This window comes from Electrophorus electricus, chromosome 21 (assembly GCF_013358815.1).
Source record: "Electrophorus electricus isolate fEleEle1 chromosome 21, fEleEle1.pri, whole genome shotgun sequence".
Classification (NCBI taxonomy): domain Eukaryota; kingdom Metazoa; phylum Chordata; class Actinopteri; order Gymnotiformes; family Gymnotidae; genus Electrophorus; species Electrophorus electricus.
The window spans coordinates 10,042,749-10,065,796 of record NC_049555.1 but is presented as its reverse complement, the minus strand read 5'-3'; the positions used below and the strand labels follow the sequence as shown (position 1 = coordinate 10,065,796).

The following is a 23,048-nucleotide window of genomic DNA, read 5'->3' as shown; positions in this document are numbered from 1 at the left end:
CTATTAGAAGCTTGAACCTTTTTGTACTCTGGAGGTTACTACTAAACAGTGGTTTAATAATGTTGTATTGCATTTACATATAGACTGACAGGTGGGAGTCATATGTAATGTAGAACTGGCTGGGATCTGAGTATCCAGGTCAAGCAGGCAAACAAGAAAGTGTTCTGGGCTCTCATAGTAAAATGGATGGGGAAATACAGGATAATTTGCTTTTTTCATTATACTACATTGTAGTTATTTGTAGAATATGCCCAGACTGCTACGCAAGCGAGGTGCAGTCACTGAAACAACGCACTCCATGCGTCAACGTCAAACTAGCATGGCCTGGTATGTAAGAAACACACGGTAAAAATTAATATCAAGGGTCAGTTTTATCTTTTCACAACTAAGACACGCAATAAACCCTAGAAACTGAGGGTTGCCTGATACACATGGACGGTTGCTTTACGTGAAATGGAGAGGCAATGCCCGAGCCAGAATCTCCACGCTCAGTGATCCGGTTCACGGCGAGGCCAGAGAGGCCGTCAGTCACGGCAGAACGTGCCTCTCGCAGAAATACATTCGAAACCCGGAGAAATCGCTCTCGCTTTCGAGACCTGACGAATGAAAACAATTAAAGATTGCAAGGGTGACCGCGTTCACATGGTGTCATATGCGCGGAATCATACCGTAGTAGTTTATGGAACTTGACATTGAGTGCGATATTGTTTATGGAAGGCTACCGTAACAGCTGGACCTCTATAGTCCAGGGAAAGCGTTAAACGCGTTTTCAATTGCAACTGCACACCGTCAGAGCCGCATTCCCTGTAAATGTGAAGGAGGTTGAAGGAAACGTTTCAAACACAGCCCCCGAGGACTTTCCCAATGCCAGGTCCTTTTTTCCGTTTCCCCGCACAGATAAAACCCGCGGACGTGCCAGTTTTCCTTCACTGTCTCCACAGTCATAATACAGCATTCACGGCGCTGAAGAATGCGTCTGGAGACTGGGAGGCCGGGGCGCTGTGGCGCGCACATAATGTGCGTGCGGCTTTCTGGGAGTCTTGTTTTAAAAGGGATGAGGTGGGGCCAGGCAGACTGCTGAGTAAGCCAGGCGCTCCGGCCAGAACAAACAACAGCTTTTAAAGAACGCTTCCCCCGACCCCGGGGTGCGCGCCCACGGACCATATCGTTCAGCACTCTAATACGCCGTAAAAAGTGGATTAGAGGTCGCTGCAGCCAGCCAAATGGAGGAATGCAAGCGTTTGGGCGTCCTGTGAGATTTTAGGTAATCGTCATTGTCAGTCTAAGGAGTTGGGAAAGGTCAAATCTTAACTCGTTTCATTAAGAGTTCTTTCATTTTTTCCCCCCCTAACTGTAATTACAAACTTCAGTTACATTCTTTTGTTAGACATCTTATAAGTAAACTTCTCCCTTTGCAAAAATAAAGCTTAAGTATAACAGAAATTGAATGGTTTTTTTTTTTTTTTTTAGCATTGAAGGAACATAATCATTTTATGTCATATTATGCATGGATTTAAATAATCAAAAATCTTAACGAGGACAAATGACAATAAACATATTTCATGAATACTTTATTATCAATGTGTCCATGGTACTTATTCTTTTCTGGATATTGATAGTATATGAAAACTATACACCAAAACCAGGTTCACTGTATACATCCATTAGCAAAAATGGCATTGAAAGATTCCATGTGGACACAGAATCCAAAGTGCATCACCCTTTTCCTCAAGTCCTTAAACACATTGCATACATAAATAGTTACACTGTAAAAATGACTCATTATTTACAAGTCTAATGTACTTTTTAGAATATGCATATATAAAAATTTATATTAAATCTAGATAGATTATATTTTGGGATTGTGTTTGTAAATCTGTGTGTGTGTGTGTGTTTGTGTGGGTGTGACAGAGAGAAATGTGGTTTATTTTTAAAAGTGGGCACCATGAATCTTTGTGCAGTTTTGCTTGTCTGTGCTATCTGTGATTGTTGAGCAGAATCTCCAGCCAGCATGGACATGACGTAACGAACTGCCTGGAGTAGCACGGCCCCCAGCCCTTAGCGAAGCTGATGCGTACACTGTCAGGGTCACACGGGCCGTCCGGGTGTGTGGGGTCATTGCAGCGGCAGACGTCGCGGGAGCGCTCGTAGTCAAACACCTTGATGGAGTAGCCAGGCATCACCCTCCGGACAGTGGGGCTCCGGCAGCGGGGCGGAGCCTCCAGCGTGGGCGAGCTGACAAAGACGGGGTGCGGGCTGCGGTTGTACGCCCACACGCCGTCGGCTTCTTTAGTCAGCAGGATGCCGTGGCCGATCTTGGCGCGAGTACGGCCTGCGGCCCCCGAGCGAACCGGTGGGGGCAGCTGGCCCAGGCACAGACCCGTGCCCTGAGGTAGGTCATAGAAGATGTTGAGGGAGGGGTCATACACGGGATACAGGCGGCCCACGCGTGTGCGGTGCTCCCAGTATGCCACATTACACCACTGGGGGTTTGCGAGTGAGGAGGGAGATATACTGCCATCTGCAGGTGAGAAACCAGAAATACTGCATTTACATAAGAGAAATAACTGCTAAAATTATGAATGTAGGTCTTGGTAACAATGGTGTACAAACAGTGCTTTTTCTCATACAAAAACTCTGTACTGGTAATCAAATATACTACAGTCTAAATACAGTACATCGGTAAGAGCATTACACTGGAATAGCAATTACTTAACTCACACATAGTTACTACAGAAACAGCAAATTCCTGTATTTGCAACAGCCTTTTAGTAGAACAAGACAAGCACTGACATTTCTTGCCTATTTTCTCAAACATGACAAGCTCCTCCTTCTGCAGGAGTATGCTGTTTTGCAGCATGGGGTCAGTCGTTTCAGCATTTTTTGCATCTGCTCTCACAATTGTTTGTTTTTTAAGAAACACTTAGCGGAAGCACTACCTAATTTCCCCACCATTTCAAAGGTCCCCTTGATGCTTCCCCCTAAAAAGCTCTGTCATCTCTACCTTCGACACACCCCCTTACCCCCCGGCATTCCGGCGAGTTGTGCGGGGGCTGCCTAGGGACCCTTCTCCCCCTCCCAGCATCGGCATTCAGCTCCCTGACAATTTGGTGCAGGCTTGTGACCTCCTGACCCCCCAGCCGCCAGCCTATCAGCTCTGATTAACTGGGATACAGACTGATGGCATTATTTTTGCTTTCTGGGCTTTGCCCGAAGGGGGAGGATCTAAAAGGCCAGGCCTGTGCCCCCATCTCACCCCGTCTCACCCCCCAGCCCCGTCAGGCACCCGGAAAACCACAGCTAATGGAAGGAGGCTCATTTAAGGACGGTGTAGGGAGACCCACAGGCTCTGCGAGCACTTCTTCCCTGTGGCTTGATGTGGAAATATGAAGAGGAATGATTACTAGCTCAACGTGTAAATATGGACAGTAATTAATATCTGTGTTTGTGTATATATGTGTGTGGTATTGACAAAAAGAGACAGAAAGAAAGACAAATAGAGGGGAAGAGAAGGGGAGGGAGAGAGAGAGAGAGAGAGAGAGAGAGAGAGTGAGAGAGGGGGAGTGAGACAGTGAGAGAGACAGAGAGAGAGAGGGTCATCAAATTTCTTATTGGTATTTGGGGCACCAAGGCAATCTTGCAATTTGATCATGATTGACTTCAAAGGAACAGCAGAAACTATTAAAAGTACTGAAATGTACTGAATACTAGCAGGCAAAAACGTAACTGCTGAACATGACTGTTTCTTATATTAAATGGCATCTTTCATAAATTTAAGATTTTTTGTTTACTGAAACAAGCTGGTCAACAAAGTATATCATTAAACATTATATGACCTTGCTTGTGTACAGGGCACTTCATAAATAAAACAAATCCGTAACTCACATATTAGAAGTATCTGGTATTTGAGCTGTGGTAATACACTGTTGCTGACCCATGCCACTACTCTGAGAAGTGTGGGTTCCAGGAAACGCTCTACATTTTTCCACATGTACTCTTCAATCCAAAAAAAGTAAGTAAATAAATAAAATGAAATAAAATAAAATAAAATAAACAAACTGTTCACCAAGCATGTATTACTATTCAAGATGTTCATGGGTGGTGCGGAATGCGCGGCTATCAGAAGTCTGAGCGCTCACTGCCCAAACCAATACCACAAAATGGCAAACTGGGTGGGTGCTGATGGTAAGACATAAGAAGTAAGAAGTGCTGTCTGTCCTGCTGAGCCAAATATTAGATTCCCCCTTCCACAGATTAAAGTCTTCCACCATGCCAGAAGAGGTGATGGACTTCTGAGGAGGCAGGGCAGTGGGAAAGCCAAAATCAGCGTGGCACCACAAAGCTGGAATAGTAATGAAGTTCATACTGTTACTAAAGTAAGACTCTGCTCCTGTGTGTGTGTGTGCGTAAGTATAGTTTTGAGTACAATTTTGAAAATCAATGCCCTCTGCATGCAATTAGCACACATCACACAGTAAGCAATACCTTGAACGGTGGCAATGGATTTTACAAGCAGTAGCAACGGTTTCTCAGTTGGTAAACCTTTCTGAACTGAATTTAGAATCCATTTTCTCTGAGGTCTTTCAGTTATTGATTTGAAAGAAGAAAAAAAAGAGATCTTATACAGAACAGTTTTAAATCGATGAATTAACCAAGTAGTACTATAACATGGTATTAATATCCAAATATGAAAGTCGGCCCAGTTCTCATTTTTCAAGGAGATGTGTTATGGAAGTCCACGGACTGGCTACATATCGATCCTGTCCTCAAATGAAGAAAACACACTATGTCAGAATGATAGAAGACAGATACTTCTCTGTGTCACAACACTCAATTGAGAAAGATGTGCTTTCTCTGTCTCTGCTTGTCTCTCTGTCTCTCTCTCACATGCAGGGAGGTGCACACCCACACACACACACACACACAAACAAATGGAAACTGAACACTACACACAGTATAACACCCACTGACAACTGACCAAACAAAAACTTGCACTTAGGCATATATTCCACGAAACACAGCAGCAGCCAATTTTCCAACAATTGATAGGGTCGTCCATCGTCAACATCTGTAAAGAATCTCCACGCAGGCTGGCAGGATTTCATTAGTCAAATTGCGTGTTGGCTCGTGCTCAGTCAGGAAGAGGAAAAGCCACAGCGAGCCCTGTAATTTAAACCTTATTTTAAAATGCGACTGGCTGGCTTCGCTGGAGCCTGCGTTGCAAAACTCGGCAGGATACAACAACATGCAAATAACGGAGCAAGAGCCATATATGACACACCAAAAGAGGATCTTATTCCTTCTCTTCGGACCACAAAAGGCTGGGTAATTATGCGGTGCCGGTCAACTTCCTTTGGCCGCTGGACACTGCGATGCCCACGCTCACAAAACTGCCCGTTACTGGTTATAATGTCATCTTCGGAGAGCTGTGCCTCAAGGATGAACTGTGGGATCTGTGTGTGTGTTCCATGGGTATATGCAAGCCTTAAGAAGCTAGATCTGAAAAGGGACACTTCCCAAATGTCAACCCCTTGAGCCAGAAAACAGCAGCAGAGGAGACACAAGACAATGTGTGCTCATAGGCATGAAGCGACAACGCGTCACGACGCAAAGGAACTGGACAGATTTTGCAAACCACGCTGATTAAAACAAAAAGAAAAATATATGAGATAAATGAAAGAAAGCACCTTAAAGTATCCCACAAGTAGACTTAAAACAGCAAATCCCTATCCTAAGTTCTTTGGTTTGTTTATTAATCTTTACACAAGTCATCAAATCAGGTAAAGATTACCCCTAAGGCAGACTATGACTTGGTTCTACTCCATGTCCCACCAAACCTGGACCAGTTAATCACTATACCCATTAATCATGTTAATCACAGTTATGCCAACATGGATTACCTGATTCCTGTGTGTTGACATCACCTGAGATCTAGACTGTCTGGACATCCATGAGGACGTAGTTGTAGATCTCAGCCACACAGCTATGCTAACCTTTCCTTTACATGTACTGCTCTCTTCCTATGAAAGTGAACTTTCCGTCCCCTATAAAATCTATTTTATCACTCTATCAAAGGTCACAAAAAACATCTACAGTTGTGCACAAAGGGAGACTGAAAATCCTTTATGAGCACAAGAGTCAACCAATGTTTGGCCTGGCTTTCATGCTAAGAGACCAGTTCATTCAAACAGCAAGCACTGCACAAACATGCCCCATTCATGAAGGCTGATAAAGGGTAATCCAACACATAATGAGAGACTTAAAGACCTCTATCTTCAAGAAACTCATACAACCAGCATGGTCAGCATGTCTTGCAGAAGCAGTGAATGTATCTCACCACAGACATCCCTAACTCACTACAAATAGGCCAACTCACCCGAGTGACCCCCAGATGAGTTGTGGGGTGAACGCCTTGCCTCAATATCAGTGTGGGGCAATGCTGAATGTGAAGGCTCTATAAAGGAATCAACACATTCTGTTACAGGTGAAAAGAAAAAAAATGCCATCAATGCATATTGAGTGCATTTTCACAGTAGCTAATGGACAAACAACCAGGAATATCTGCAAGAATATTAATGTGTCCAGTTGAAAGTGTCACAAAGCAGAATTATGCAAATATCTTACCCAGAGACTCCGAGCCCATGGTAGGGGACATCCGTGAATAAGGAGGGGGGGGTGAATCTGAAAGACAGAGCGCTTGCATTAGAGCCTTCTTCATATAGCATCCAGAACTAAAGAGAGCCCCACAAAAGCATCAACCCTGTCCAAATGCACACCCACACAGCTGTTTTGGTCAGACACAGTCACCTAAATATCCATATGCAATAATCTGTTTCATTGTAACAGGTTCTCCTTGGATATGTGTTGGTTTCACTGAAACTATGATTGTACCAGGCCTGCATGTTACAAAAATGAAATTGCAGGTCCTCATCCAAACTGTGAAACCTAATCATCACAACTGACAGCGCAGAGTAAAAGGATGACATCACCTGCCATAGAGAGAACACAGAAAGGTCTGGTTAAATTGTATTGCTCTGAATAGTCTGTTGAATTGGCTGGTAAATCATATTCTGAAAAGGTTTTTAAAAAAGGTTAAACATATATAGGTCTGTGATTAGTAGTCAACCTGATGTTTGGTTGGATAATTCTGCAAGGCATGATGGGAATCCATTCATTGTCAATTGTGCTGAAAAGATCTCTCCAGGTCTTTTGTTTTTAATGAGTGACAGCAGAAGTACATGGGTTGCCTTTCTGTGGCCTCCCCATTAGACAGCTGGTTTATATACATATTATTACATAGCTCCCAGGGCAACTTTGTAATTAGACTTAAAGTCAACAGAGGTGTATAAATGCACAATACATCAATAAATGTTAAGAAGAGTTAAGAAGAATTATTCAGTTAGGGTCTTCACAGAATTAAGGACTGTCACTTTATAACACTTAGGGTATTTTTACAACCTGTAAATAAATTCTGTCATCAGAACGACTATATACTGACTAGACAGCAGCAATAGGAGCTGAGCAATGAGTAATGGGTAATGAGTAATGAGTAATGAGTAATGAGCAATGAGTTTTTTTCTGAGTAACCGAGTTACCAGTAGGGAAATGGATTAGGAGTGTCTCTCAGAACAACCCTGTTCTATGTATTTCACACCAAATGCGTTTCAACAGATTACTGTAGGAAACTTCGTTATCACTATGTCATCTCATTTGATGTACGCTACATGGAATTGTGTGCGTGCTAACATAATTTTTGTTAAGACTGCAAAAAGTTTTTGGTTACGCCTTTTGCCTTTTGGCCAGACAATCTGCTAGCCTGTAGTTCCAAATAAACACTCAGAGCTAAATTCTCACAGGCCCCAGACCAAACAAATAGCAGGACATTTTTTGAATCTATTTGGTGTCAGCCTAGTTTTAATCCATCATTACATTTTCTGCCCCGATTATGCTGATGGCAGTAAAGTCAGTCATTAAAGCTTTCTGAATGTGCAGCTCATAGTGGTTGCGTTCACTGGGTCCCAGCATGCCTGTTATCCTGCTATGTGTATCAGTGAAATATGCTACAACATCAAATAAATGGACGGGGAGTGTGAAACTATTCAGGAATACTTCAGGTAATGTCATTTCTATTTACAGGACCTTCAGACACGAATTAAAAATCTGCGTCCATCCAAAGATAAGGCTTAAGGGTTTACGTCTTTTTTTTGAGTATCCTCACCTGGGCTGCAAAGGCGGCTGTAGTGATAAGGGTTGCAACACTCCGGCTGGCCGTTCGGCGCCTGGAAACTCTGGCAATGGCACAGCGCCTTCAGCTGGGTGGAGAGCGCCAGGTCTGGCCAGCGGAAAAGCCTACACAGCAGGTACTGAGGAGACGCCGCCTGCCCCCCAATTTGCAGATCGGTCTGATGCACCGTTACACAGTCACCTGGCACCCCACCTTTGCATTCGACCGCCTCTAGTAAGACATCCAAAGACTTCTCCTTCAACTTTTTGAGGAACGCGTAAGTACAAATTTTGAGCTCTTGCTCTAACAGTGCGCGCGTTTTCGCATCTATAGCACTAGGTCCACAACCCCTTCGGCTTCTGGTGTTTTCACGTTCCCACTGGCAAGAAAGTCCGTCTCGGGTGGGCACATCGCTTCTAGGAAGGTCTTTAAACAAACAACACGTCACCGGTGTCCCGTCGGCTCCCTCACAGCGGGGTACACCGTGCCGCTCGCTACACATGGTACCGCCATCATGCTCCAAAATGATCCCCGATTCCGCACTTTCCGCTAAACCCGGGTTGCACAACCCCACTCTCGACTCCGCTGCGTATTCCGTTTTGGGGATTTTCTCTGGATTGCTGTCATTTGAATCACTGGGACCACCCTCGCTGCTCCTGGTGCTTCCATCGCCCCCCTCGGCATCAGGGATCAAACGGCTTCGCCAGAGTCGCCGAACTAGACCCGTGCGTCTCGTCCTGAACATACGACAGTTTAAGCGGTTTTCATTCGCTTTTCTGTCTGGTCAGAACCGTGAAGATTCCGTTTGTGCGGTCGTAGTCCGACATCAACGGTGTGTAAATGCCGTGCACGAGCCTACATACACAGCCGTGGACAGATTTCTTCTGACCAAACCACAACATTAGACTCGAGTGCTGCGATAGTATCAGTTTTGTAGCGAAGCGGTGCTGTTATTACAGCACATTACTGCCCACAAAAGGTGCATAGTCTACTAATGTGCCCCGTGAGCATGAGAAAGTTGATTTATTGGCTTGCTTTAAGCGTGGAGAGCTTGACATTCCTGCACGATATCCAAGGCGTTAGCTTTTTTTTGACATTTCATATCCAGAACATATTAATAAGCGGCGACCGCCGTGAAGATCAGTCAGTTCAGACAAACCCCAAACACCTTGTTTTATGACGCTAGGCACATGAGTGGTGCAACTCCGCGAGTGAAACAACCCCAAGTAATCCTTTCAGAATTCACATTCCGACTCGTTTCTCATGGCATAAAACTGGCTTCTCGCAAACGGAAAAACAACCGGTCCATCGGCGGATTGAACACATGCAACATCCAGGCCTTGCAAATACTTTCGTGCTGTGCACCAGACAAGATTAACGGGACTCTTCGATTTGGTTTTCACGCCGTTTCTCGCTCTTTCTTCTTCAGATATACACTCAGTCACACACACGGGGCCCCCGAGCAGTGCAGTGGAGCCATTGGTTGATTCCCATCATGTGCTAGTCTAGACACTTTGGCGGCCGCGAGCCGCGCTGATTGTTGCGCAAACACGGTATCAAGTTTCTGAACTCTTAAAGGCACCACATTTAAGATACCGGCATTGGGTGTGTATTTTCTTACTTGGAAAAAAAACAAACAAACAAAACCTATGAACAAAGACACCCCCCAACAACCCAAAGTTCAGATAGCAAATTGCGCAACATATTCAAGTAAAAACAATTTTGTGTAATTATATATATATATATATATATATATATATATATATATATATATATATATATATATATATATATATATATATATAAAGAGAATAGTCTGACAGAAATACACTGTTCTAGCATACAGTAAAATCATTGATAGTCCAAAATAAAGTGAAACAAAAATTATTTATTACATTAATGATTAATGGCTTATCTTTTCATGCACTACACTAATTGTTATAGCGATGTTCTTCCATGTAATAATAAATATGATGTTTTCATTATGGCCATTATAATATCTTGTGGCTATTAGCTATTGTAGTATATATAGTTGGTTGTAACACTAACTATAAGAGCGTCGGTAAAATCCATGAAAGGGTTAATTCTACCCATGTGCAGGAAAGTAAAGACACGCCCCATAATACACTGACTGCTCACAGTAACAAAAGTTCAGGAGAGAAGGTCTCCAATTGGTTCCCTAGGTATTGAGTCTCTCCATTGAGAAGGAAAGAACTCAATGACAATTAAGTCCACCCTTTAAAGGATAGGGTGCAAGCGAGACGCGTCAATGGGTTATTTGTGTATAAAACTATTAGTGCGTAAATTAGGGTCCGTCCCTTACAGGTCTAAGCATAGGCTATATATTTTTTTTTTACTATTCTGACCAAACATTTTAAAAAGACTTTTCAGGAGGCAGAGATCTGTGATCCTGTCTTGGCTGACTATATTTTGACTCATTTATCATTTACAGACTTGTTTTAAATTAACATTTACATGTAGGCTATTACTTAACCAGTAATGGATATGGAACACATTTGTAAATCTAGAGACATGTGCTATATAAACTTTATATCTAATTTCTATTGTTAAAACAGAGTAAAAACACTATTATTGATAAATTCAAACTGGCTAAGGCTGACAGAGGAGATATAGAGATATAGAGATGGCACCTGCTGTCTTCAGTTAGTAGACAGGAACCATTTTTCTTGAGTTTTGTTTTTGGGTAATTACATTGTCTTATTGCATTTGGAATTCACCTCATACATAACATTTTAATGAAAACTATGCTGGCTCCAATTTTAGTGAAACTCGATTAGCAAATTTACAAATGGATTCACATAGATTTTTAATACATTTAAATGCAAACTGAATGATATCAGCCCATTAGTACAGTTGCAATATTGCTTTTAGGGTCAGGTTTACCCTGGTTCAATCTCAGTAAAGTACTGTATATGGGCCTTTCCCTTCGAAACCAGTGGTGGGATCCTCATTACTGCTGCAGTCACTTATCAGTTCTCAGAGCAGACGATAAGCGCACTAGCCTGGCGTCAGGTTAATAACTGCTTCGCCTGCCACTCATTCCCCTGCACATCATTTATCAGGAGAAAGGGGCTGGAGCTAAGGAGCCTGGGACCACAGCACTACAACACCTCCAAAAATAGCCCCTACGTCCACCCTAGTTCTGGACAGCCATAGCCACTGTTGCAAGGGGTCTAGCCACAGTCAGTACAGGAACATCAGGGCCAGTGATGGGGCAATGGGAAAGAGGCAAGAGGCAGTGAGTGAAGGAAGTCCCGCTGAGTTCATGAAGACCCCCTTGAGGAGGGCCGGGACACACACAGTGACCTTTGCAGGATGAAAATGATCTCAGGATAGTGGGCTAAATGGATTCCCAGAAGACACAGCTGGATAAAAGACAAAAGCTCTGTAGCACATTTACACTGTTTCCCGAGCTTATAATTCAACTTAACAGAAATCAGACTCTCTGACTCCAAAGCATACACTCGAGAATGCTCAAGAGAAAATAAAAACATTATTGTAAAAAAGAAAATGGAGAAAATGACAGCATGCATTCCCAGAATTCCAAGGTGATTTTTAAGGTTGGATAAAAAATACAAATGGGAAGCACATTTACGCTTTGCTGGTATACGCTGTATAACTCTCGCAGGATTCTCTTCTGACTCATCACTAACTTTCACATTACATTTTGAAATATTTACATGTACACTGTCTTTCAGTTTATTCATATCAAATGTGCATCTATTCTTTCCAGAATGAAAACTTGCATAAAACTCAGGAAAGACCTTTACTGTTATTGAGGTTTGACTGCCAATAACATCCAAGGCAACAGCAAAACTCAGACAGACAGTGTCTATGGAATCTGTCTACTCGGAAAGGTTTTGGCTTCCAAAGCCATGTTTCAGCACGTGGAGTCACATTTATGGTGAAGTGAGGGAGACAGCCAGAGCCCTCAATGAGGATCTGCTGGGAAAACATGGGACAGATACTCCAACGTGGCACAAGATGGGAATTTCTGAGCAAGACTGTGACTGAGTGGAATCCATGGGGAAAGCAAGCTTTCATGGGTGATTTTAGGTAGATTGAAGAGATGGCTCCCTGTTTAGCTGTACCTAACTAGCTGGTTACTAGAGGGTATTTGTTCTTTTGTGGACTTTTACAGACCTCTAGACATTTGAAGAGGTGTAAACCTGTCTGGACTATAAATGTGGCAATAAATGTTAATTCTAATGCTTAGCAGCTAAGCTAACTGGAAGTGTTGCCAAATCTAATGTGTCGAGGACATGCACAAAACCACCATTATCCATCCACTGACAGCACAACCAAATCAGTGTTGTAAGATTACATAAGATCCTTATGTCAGGGTGTGTGAGGTGGTCTGATGCAATAAGTTCTTAGCTATGAAATATTATATGATCATCCTTAGTTATATCAGTTCAGGTCAGTCTGACAGTTAAAATGTACAGTTCAGGCCAAGACAATCACTCAGCAATTAAAATGAACTAAATAATGAAAGCACATCTGTTTTTCTCTTTGCGTGCTGGTCAGTTCTTTTTTCTCTGTGTCCACATTTCTAAACAAATGCCAGCTGTGCATGAATTTCAGTTGACATTCATGCATGATAAAAAAGAATGCCATCCTTCTTTGTATCTTGAAATCAGACGTTATAAGATGAGCAAACGAAACGGAGCTGTTTTATATCACCCACAGTGTTAGTAATACAAAAAGACCCCCATGTCCAATCAAAAGTTTTAAACACTCTAAACCAATTTTTTGGCCTGCCTCTAGGTAATGGATTCTTGGGGGCTTCCTGGTGAGATGAAACAGTCATGTGAGACATTCATATGAATCCATCCAAGCAGGCCAATGCTAGACCCCAGGCTCTCTGTGCAGCTTTCACCCCGTACGTGCTTTCTCAACTTGCCCATGTTTAGAATTTGGATGGAGGGGTTGGGTGGTTGTGTGTTTGAGTGGTTGGGGTGGGGGGCGATATCTAAGAAACTGGGGAAGTAAACGGGACAGAAAACAATGGAAAGGTGGAAAAACGCACCCATTGGTGGGCACTCGGGGTGTGAGGCGCCACTCAGATCCAGACGGGGGTGGATCAGCTTCAGTGCCCACACCAGCGCAGGCACCCAGCGTCTGGTCCTGCTGTCCTGTGATCATGATGTACTTCTGAGGGATGGGGTGGTGGTTATTGACTTGGCAATCGCTAGGCTTGCATTGCTAACTGCACGCTGTTATAGCAGCTGTTAGAAAAAAAGACTTCATGCAATAAAAATGAACTTTAGCATGTTTGAAAATAAGAGAACAACCACAACTGCTTGCGTTACAGATCATTGGAAAAGTTGTGTGCTGCACATTGTCAGGGTTTGAGTATTTCTTTGGAGTTTTCTGTGGAACATTATGTTTTTTGTTGACATAGAGAGAGAGAGAGAGAGAGAGGGGGGGGCAGTCAGAGACAAAGATTGCAAGTCCCTGTGTACATCACTACCCTTATGAAAGGCATGTCCTACCCACAGCAATGGGCTTTGCGTGCATTTGGCCAACCGCTGTTTACGTCAGCAGGTACAGAGACTGGATCTAATCTCCAGGAGTGAGACACAGTGGGGGCAGGGGGTGGGTGGCACAGTCAGGCAGGGTGCCTCAGGGGCTGACTGCTCTGAAGGAAGGAGCGAGAGAGGGAGGGAGAGAGGGAGGGAAGAGGAGGGACGAGTAGAAAGGGAGAGGCAAAAGAGAGAGTAAATCAGCAGAGATTTGAGACAGGAAGAGCACGGCGTCAGTACAGGCTGGAGATAAAGACTTGAGCTCCATATACAAACACTCCCCCCCGGCTCCTGCAGATATAAGCTCTCTCTCCATTTCATTCACTCTCCTCCTATTTGTCTCTCTCTCTCACTCTCTCTCACTCTCTCTCTCTCTCTCTCTCTCTCTCTCTCTTCCTCTGTCCATCCCATCTTTCTGTGTCACCTCCAGGTGCTGCCACTCTGCCTGTGCTTTTCATCATGACTCATAAACCTTCTGCTGAAAGAAACTTTTCTTCTGCTGGACTTCATGATTAGCTCTTTCCATTACATGTAAACAAAAATATGGAATTACTGGACATCCTGTTGATGACATTTATTTTACTCTAGTAAAGCAACTTTAGCATATTCCTCAGTAATCTAAGGAACAACTTCCTCACTTCATCTGACATTTAATCCTGCCCTGCAACCATTTGAAACATCTGAAAAAAAAATTTCCCCCAAATGTCTTAATAAGCATTAATATTTTGACATATCATAAAAGTGCAACATGACAATTTTACAGTTTTAACAATTTTGTTTGTTAAAAATGTAAAACTAAAGACACCAAAATGAACTATAACTTTACCTGTGTGAAAAGGACATATTTGATATTTTGTTGGGTCTGTGGGAGGCAACATGAATCAAATTAGAGTATAGCATTTCTGTATGGGGAACTAATTGTTTATCCTCAAGGAGTCATATTTTTATACATATCACTATGCATATTTACGTATTTAAATCAAAGCAACATGAACCTAATTACAATAATACATAGTGAAAATATAGTGAAATATTTGTTTATCTCCAGGGATTTAATTCAGATTTTTATATACATAACTATTTATATTTATGCATATAAATTAATAAAGAACTATGTAATAAATTATTGCATTCATGTTGCCAGTAAAGAAGTATGTAGTATGAAGTATGAATTATACTCTTCTGAATGGTACAATAGTATCTCAGTGCTCTTGGCTGTGTCTTCCTCAAACCAATCAAGACCTCAAGACGCAAGTGCAAGGAAGCACAGCCCCCAGCAAGAGCTGTTTTGAGTCTTGGTCCCGCCAGGGGTCAGAGGAACTTTTCCTTAAAGATAAGAGACAGAGAGAGCGGAAGGGAGACATAAAGGAAAACACTGTGTCTCTCAGGAAGAGTGCTTTGCTTTGAGAGCACAGGCGTTGTGATTGTGATGTTAGATTGTGTATAAGACAGTTTGGTGAGTTTGCACGTGTGTGTGTGTGTGTGTGTGTGTGTGCGCGTGTGTGTGTGTGTGTGTGTGTGTGTGTGTGTGTGTGTGTGTAGGTGTACATGTGTGGGTGGATGGAAGAGTGTGCTGTAACTACGGTTGGCACAGTGGCAGAAAAACACAGGAAGCTTATTGTTTGGCAAAGTAGGATCATCAGCCTGTCTCCATCTTTCTCTTTCCCTCTATGTGTCTCTCTCTTTCTCTTTAATGTTCACACAATACAGCCAACAATCCCATTTTTATATTTTCTGTGCTTCCATCATACTATTTAGAAAGCAGAATAATCTGGGCTGCATTTCCCAAAATCATCGTAGTGTTAAGATCATCTTAAATGAGAGTTTTCAGTGTAATACATGCTCTACTATTTAAAGATGATGTTTGCTTTAAAATGCTTTTGAGAAACCCAAAATGATCTTTGGGACTTGTTTAAAAAGTACAATATTTCAATTAAATAAGCACAAATTTCAGTGAAGACTACACAGATATATGTGCAGAATACATTTTGATCCACTTATGAGACAATTTACATACATGAAAAACGTTCAGAACTAAACAGCAGAGCTGCCCACTCTACAACACTTCGCATTGCATATTTATTCAACAGGGTTAAAAAAGACCAGGGACATAGACAGAAAGAGAGAGAGAGAAACAGACTCACAGACAAAGAGTTATATGAGATAATGTATTGTATGTATGAGTATATATACAGTATATGTATACACATTACATGTACATCGCACTGTTCATCTGTCTTTGTGTACGTTACTGTTTGTGTACATTACTTCCGTTTATCTGTGAAAGCTTTGGCAATACAATATGGTTTTTACATGCCAATTAAGCTCATTTATAACTGAATTGAAAACTTAGAGAAAGACAGTCAGAGAGCGGGAGAGAGACAAAGAGAGAGAGAAGTGAATAAAGACATGATGGTGTGAGAGATAAAATAGAAGGGGAAAGTGCGCAGAGTGACCTCTCTTTCTCTTCACCACACACCCTGCTCCCATCTCCCCTCTGACTGCAGGGTCTGCGGTTGCTATAGGGAATGCTTCACATTCCTGCTCTCCAGAGGAAGCAGAGGTTTTTTCCACCCCTCCCTGAATGCACTGCTCGCTGGGACCTTTCCCAACACACGGCACGTTCTCAACGGAGACACCAAGATGTGTTCTAGAACACTAACTTGGTTAGGTCATGCAATTTCAATAGCTGTACCATGCAAAAGTTGGAGAAACTACCTCCACATGGCTGTCTGATTAACCATTTACATATATTTCTGTTACTTTTGTCTGTCCAAAAGTTATACCAGTGACTTAACATTTGCTGTTGAAAAGAAAAATTTATCTGTTTCTTTCAACCACATGGATACCAAGCTAATTCTCGCTATGTAAAACATTCAGAATGCTAGCTAGTCCATAGGTTCATCAGTAGCCTAGACTGATAGCACTCCTGAGCTTATTAATGCGTACCATTTAGTTTAATAGAATTTTTTAAATCAAGGTTGTTTTTGTCTAATAATTCATTTATTTGCATTGATTTCACTGAAAGACCTGACCATGCTCTTGGACAGCAGTCACAAGCTACTTGGTCTGTCTGCATGGACATAATACTGCATAGTACAACTACTGGCCCTGGTCTGAGCTGCACTCAAATCTAAAATCCTTCATTAGCACATGTAATGTTTTTCATGAGAAGTAGGGAATCATTTTGGATTCAGACTGCAGATAATTCCTTCTGTCTCTGTAGAGAACTAAATAAATGTTATTTCAATAAAACTTTTACAAAAGGCACCTCAACATACAGTCCAGTGTGAAACTCTGCTAATCAGAGCTTGCAGATAGGCAAGAGGAATAATTAAGAGAAATGATTATGGCAAAGGTGCTGTTATTGTAAGGACTGGAAGGAAACAATTGCTCTTCAGCACCTTTCAATTAGTTTTATTTATTATTACATTATTGATGAATTTATGTAAACACATGCTATATGTCTGTGCTACCACTTTTTTAACAGTAAACATTTCTTTGCAGTAACCTAATTTGCAGAATTCCTAATGTTTAGGTGAATAGTTTTTACATTTGACAAATGTACAAAATTTCATTCCCTCAGCATTCTCCAAAGTGTGTGTACATTAAAGAAAAACTACAATCTCTTTTTGAAAGGCTGTGAATGTTATGGGCCGTTATATGGTGTATAGAGTTTACTGAGTTTATGTGTGTGTGTGAAAGGGAAGGAGAGGATGTGCTCAGCATGGGCTGAGCACTCTTGGAGAATGTGCTTTATATCACAAGTAATTGCATGTGATTCTCCTTCCAAACTTCAAAGCACAAAGTATTGCAGTTCAGGGGGTCAGAGGCCAGACCACTACCAAACCGTCCCCCAACTTCCTGTCCCTGTCTGGCTTTGAGCAGAACAGGCCTGGGGAGGAAGGTTCAGTGTGTAGAGGAGAAAGGGGACATGACTTGGGATATTTAAGGACAAATATCAGAAGATAAGATTCTCCCATTAGGTTCCTTCTTCAGTACCTCTTCTGATGTTTATTTTCCGTAAGTATGCTCTATTCTCTTAGTCCCGGTTCAGTTTTACTCTCTGCCTGTCTCCCTCAGTTTCTGTGTTGAACACTTTTTTACAAGCCTACTTTTAAAAGGTTTATTATATGTACACAGATGTTCAATTTCCTATGAACATGTAGAATCGTGTGCTGTAGTTGTAAATGATTTTTGTAAAACTGACATATTTGTCAGAAAGGACTTCATTAACAATAGCAAACAGACCATGTGTATGAGATATATGGTGATGTTTGGTAATATAGGTCATATTTCTCAGAACTGATCTGGCAAAAAGTAAGGCGTAAGTCAAGGAGCGATAAGGCAAATCTTTCAGTATGGGTTCTGTCACTTATCAAGGCACATGAGCCACAGACTTCCATATGATACCCAGAGGAGCCATCTCCTTCCTATCATATCAGGACAAGCTAACCAAATCCCCCCGTCTTATCTCTCTCGTGCTCTCCTTCCCACCATCCCTCCCTTATGCTCCCCTTTTTAATCATTTCCCGTTTTCCCGAAGCCTGCGTCACTGACACAGAGCAGTAACAGTTAACTGTCAGTGAGATAAGAATGACATCAGGTGTCCCAGGGAGGAGACCATACAGAATGGGCCTTAAAGACCTGATTGGGGAACTGTTTCTCACCCACTAAGCCTAGGATACATAGTTGTAATAAGAAATGCAAAACTGACTGCAGGTCAGTGGCTAAGGGTAAATGCTGTCCAGTTTGGTATCAGAGACAAACTGTATTCTAAACAGGAAGAGTTTTGTTCACTGGGTGGAAGTTTACAGTGCTAATGACACGCACAGGAGGGCACACAGAATGAGATTTGGCTCTCTTTTCTCTTTCTGCAATATCTCTCACATGCACACAATATCACCGCACACACACACACACACACACACACACACACACACACACACACACACACACACACATACACGCGCGCACACACAGACACACACACAGACACACACACAAATACTTTCTTTGAATGACAAAGAAGTTAAAAAAATTAACCATCATTTTCAATATTTTTTACAACCACAAGTTTCCATTTTTGACAGTATAAAAATGGTTGAAAAACACAAAACAATTTAAAAAAAAATCTGTTCCCCAAAATGGTGGCACTGGCAATGCTCAAACCATGGTTTAGGTGGGCTGGACCCTGCTAAGAGCTATAGTTTAACACACACACACACACATGCACGCACTGCTGGGCCTCACGATTGTGGCTTCATGGTCCCCGTCACTCCACATGGTAGGGATTGACTGTGACATGAGTGCAGAGCAGGTCTAATTTAGGCATCCATGTTTCTAAGCCCATAATGGCTGCACTATAAGAGTGTTAAGAGCTGACCAGAAACACTCCAGAGCACTGCTTCCAGACTCAAAACTAAACATTATTTCCAAGCTTATACGTAGAAGCAAACATGCAATATCTGTAGTTGGTGAATAACTTCATGGGCTATGAGTACAATCAAATACAGTAAAATCTGTCCCAGTAGGGACAGAAATAACCAGGAAAAGACATTATGTAAGGATATAAATATCCACCAGTACACTTTGATTAATAATGATTAGATTAGGTAAGATGGTATTTAGGCTTAATAAGGCTTGATTAGGTTGGAATGTTGAAGGCTGAATGTTGAAGGCTGGTAACATTTATGATCATCTGAATTTTCCTGTTTTTTAATGTATTTTTTGGTAGAATGCACTGAAAATGTACAGTATGTTTATAGCATATAAAGTTATGTTTATTGGATATGACTGGTAAACTGTCATCAAAATAATCTGCCTAGCCACTACTGTCATTTGACAACTGATAAATGGTCCAGAATCTGGTGTCAAAACCCTAGAGGGAAAGAGAGTATATGTAACAAGCATTACAAAGCCTATGTAACAGGAAATGTAACAGGCATGACAAAGCCTATGTAACAGGAAATGTAACAGGCATGACAAAGCCTGTGTAACAGGAAATGTAACAGGCATGACAAAGCCTATGTAATAGGAAATGTAACAAGCATTACAAAGCCTATGTAACAGGAAATGTAACAGGCATGACAAAGCCTATGTAACAGGAAATGTAACAGGCATGACAAAGCCTCCAGCAATGCTTTAAAGACCTTCTGAGATGCAGGCCAAGTGGAATGTGTTGGGAGAGCAGCTCCCCACAGCCGGGCGTAGGGCAGTGGCGGGCCTGCGTGCCAGCGAGTAAACCGCTCCAGCCTGTGTTTGCATTTGATACGATCAGTAGCGCAGTGGGTGGCGTGGAGCCCTGCTGAGTGATGGCTGATGCTGCCCTCTGGTTCGCCGGCTGCTGCTTGGTCCCACCTCCACGCTGCCGCCTGGGCGGGGACAGCGGTGCAAATGTAAACAGCCAAACAAACTCAGGCCTTTTTAAAGAGGCATTTTCAGCCCTCCCAGTGTAATTGAAAACAGATGTTGGTTGCTGCTTTCAGAGCTGGGCTTCAAGCTCCCTCTTCGAAAGGCTTAAGATTTTAGCAAATAGAGCACATGAAGCAAATGTCTATAAGCATGAATGTTTGACCGAGCATTGCAGTCAATTTCCTATATCAACAAAAATAATTATATAAACAATACATCAACAATTATACTATATGCTATGCAAACATGCAGCGGATGTTTCCTCCAATTATTTTATTGTTCGTTTGTGTATTAACAAATCACATAGTCTTGCTTCAAAATTCTATTCTTATGTTTTCCATTTTGGCTTGCAGCACAAACTGAAATTCATGATTTTGGTCAGGCTTGACTGGGAGAGAGGAGCAAGAAATTGCAGCAGAGCTGATTATAATTGGCAACATGCTCTGTTCATGTACACATAACCCATACATGCAGTCTATACACAGGCACATAATCCACTCACACACAACACATACATGCACACACAGACTACACACTTGCATATAATCCATGTATGCACAGTCTATACATGCACACAACCCATAGATGCACATACAGTCTATACACATGCTCACAACACATAAACGCATACACAACTCATACATGTACAGTCTATAAAACACAGAACCTAAACAGGAACATATGCACACACATACAATGAGGAGTGTGACAGAAGGACGGCAGTCCTAGCAGCAGCACAGGGCCTGTTTGTTATGGCTGAATGGAAGCGTGAATACAGGAGCCTTAATTGGTCCATGTCGTCGTGTGTGTGTGTGTGTGTGTGTGTGTGTGTGTGTGTGTGTGTGTGTGTGTGTGTGTGTTTGTGCATGAGTATTGGTGATAATGGTGGTTCACAGGTGGCCATAGTGGTTGCCTCCAGACTGGGAGTTCACATCAGGACCTGGGACAAAAGACACCAGCATTCCAAAGTGTCCCGTCTCTGACTGAAGTCATATCCTCCGGCCCATGGCTTTCCGTTGCCTATTCACTTTGAAGCCTTTTTTTCTGGCTGCCATCGAGTCCCTAGAGGCATAACACAGAGCTCATCAAACAGAGAGAATATTCTATGATAACCATCTTCAAAGGCAGCAATTTGCCTTTGCACGACTTATGTTGTATGTCTTAATGTATTTTATTCAATACCCCTTCAGAGTTCCATATAAGATATTAAAAAAAAAAAAAAAAAAAAAAAAAAAAAGAAGAATTACTGCTGAGGTTCCGTTTCGGCAAATGTAGCTTTGTCCTCGACAGTGAGCCGGCTGCCTCTACAAGGCATTCCCGTGTCTGTTGGCCCCAGAGCTGAAAGCATGTCGTAACAAGACGCCACGCCACATACCGGCTTGTAGCATCAAGATTTTCCTGATAATTGTCCTGAAATAGCTTGTCAGACATGTAGGCATGTGCAGTTAAGCCCTGCAAGGTATTTTCTCGTGAGATCATCTGTAATTAAATCTTGCTGTACCCTAGAAGTAGCTGGCTGAGCGAAGGCGCGCAGGATCAGTGATAACTGCAGTATTAGCATCCGGTTATCCAGAGCTAGCGAATAAAATTATTACATCATGGGACTTACAACTGAGGTCAGCTTTAGGAGTAAGCCATTGGGTTTGACCGGATTTATTTCAGACACGTTTCATTTGAAATAAGTGGCGGGAATAAAATAAATCATGTTGTTATTTAAAATGACGATGATCATGATAACGGGTCGAAGGTCTAAGCAGTACGTCTTACCCCTCCTCAGAGCTTGGCATTTACAGCAAAAGCTGAAGGTGCAATCCGCGCCGACATGAAGGCTCTCTCTCCCGAAGCTGCTGGAATTTCCCGGTGGAGGCTGAGGAAGTATCGCACAAGGCGTCGGTGCTTGTCTGCGCCGCGCTCGAGAGCGTGATCAAAGCGCGCTGGCACACGGCGACGCTCTTCACGCGCGGGACGAAGCCCGGGGGTTTGTCTTGGTCTGCGGCTGTCAGACCCTAGACGAGGGAAAAGCGCTCCGGGGCGAACGGATGCGGCCGTACCAGGTCGCTGTGCGCTGTGCGATATGCTTGAACGCAAGCGCTGGGAGTCAACGTCCGTGTGTAACACACACTTAAAAGAAATGTGCTGCATTTTGGGATTAGTTTACAAACGCTAGCATTGTGAGTAGCACGAGATTAATGGGAACATGAATAGGAATGTGCAAGAATTCAGCGCAGCAGACTCTATCATGTCTGCGCCATGGAGATGCACTGATAACAAGAGCGTATTTCTCAGTCAAGGAATAATTGTGGGCCACCCAACGATATGCAATGTTAAGCGCGCGCGCGCGCGCACACACACACACACACACACACACACACACACAAACAGACACACACCTCAGTATAAACACACACACAAAAAAAAACCTCATTCTCACGCATAGCTAACGAAATATATATTGACGTTTGGCAGCAGAATTGAAGTCAAGCACAAAAAGGATGTTGCCTCCCTGTTAATGGCTCAAAGAAAAATAAAATAACAAGTTAAGGAAGCTGGGGTTAGAGTTCGTCTTAAAGGAAACTGATATTTGTGGCAGTTTGATAGTCATTGTATTGGTTGAAGTATATTGATAGTGGCTTGTAATGGGGATGCTATTGATTGCAGCTGGCTAGTGACAGCTTGTCTGAGAGACTTTTACTGGTTGAGGCATGCATAAGTCACTGGGGTTTTTTCTCAGGTGGGGGTGAAAACTGAGGTAGAGGGGGGTAAAGGAGGGGGGTTAAAGGCCTGATTGATAGCATACGAACTGTTGCCTGCTTTGTGTGTGTGTGTGTGTGTGTGTGTGTGTGTGTGCATGTTTCTGTACCAAT

At 42.5% G+C, this 23,048-nt stretch overlaps 1 protein-coding gene and 1 long non-coding RNA gene across 2 annotated transcripts; both read right to left on the bottom strand.

The window, feature by feature from the left end:
• Positions 1-1,556: 1,556 nt before the first annotated feature.
• Positions 1,557-9,701, bottom strand: smad6a (SMAD family member 6a). Its single transcript, XM_027004771.2, has 4 exons — positions 8,219-9,701; positions 6,625-6,681; positions 6,377-6,454; positions 1,557-2,521 (listed from the first exon to the last, which is right to left on the bottom strand). Exons 1-4 carry the CDS (start codon positions 8,967-8,969, stop codon positions 1,977-1,979), a joined length of 1,431 nt encoding a protein of 476 aa, XP_026860572.2. The 5' UTR covers positions 8,970-9,701; the 3' UTR covers positions 1,557-1,976.
• A 9,894-nt stretch (positions 9,702-19,595) lies between these two features.
• On the bottom strand, positions 19,596-22,451 carry LOC118240447. The gene is made up of 2 exons (XR_004775418.1): positions 21,952-22,451; positions 19,596-21,246 (listed from the first exon to the last, which is right to left on the bottom strand). It is a non-coding gene; the product is annotated as an uncharacterized LOC118240447 (long non-coding RNA).
• Positions 22,452-23,048: the final 597 nt, after the last annotated feature.

Bases quoted from the DNA above. Each gene is read 5' to 3' on its own strand.
- smad6a (XM_027004771.2), bottom strand. From the start codon at position 8,969: ATGTTCAGGACGAGACGCACGGGTCTAGTTCGGCGACTCTGGCGAAGC. The intron at 6,682-8,218 runs GTGAGGATACTC...TCTGTCTTTCAG, and splicing joins CAGCCGCCTTTGCAGCCCAG to ATTCACCCCCCCCTCCTTAT. The intron at 6,455-6,624 runs GTAAGATATTTG...ATTCCTTTATAG, and splicing joins CATGGGCTCGGAGTCTCTGG to AGCCTTCACATTCAGCATTG.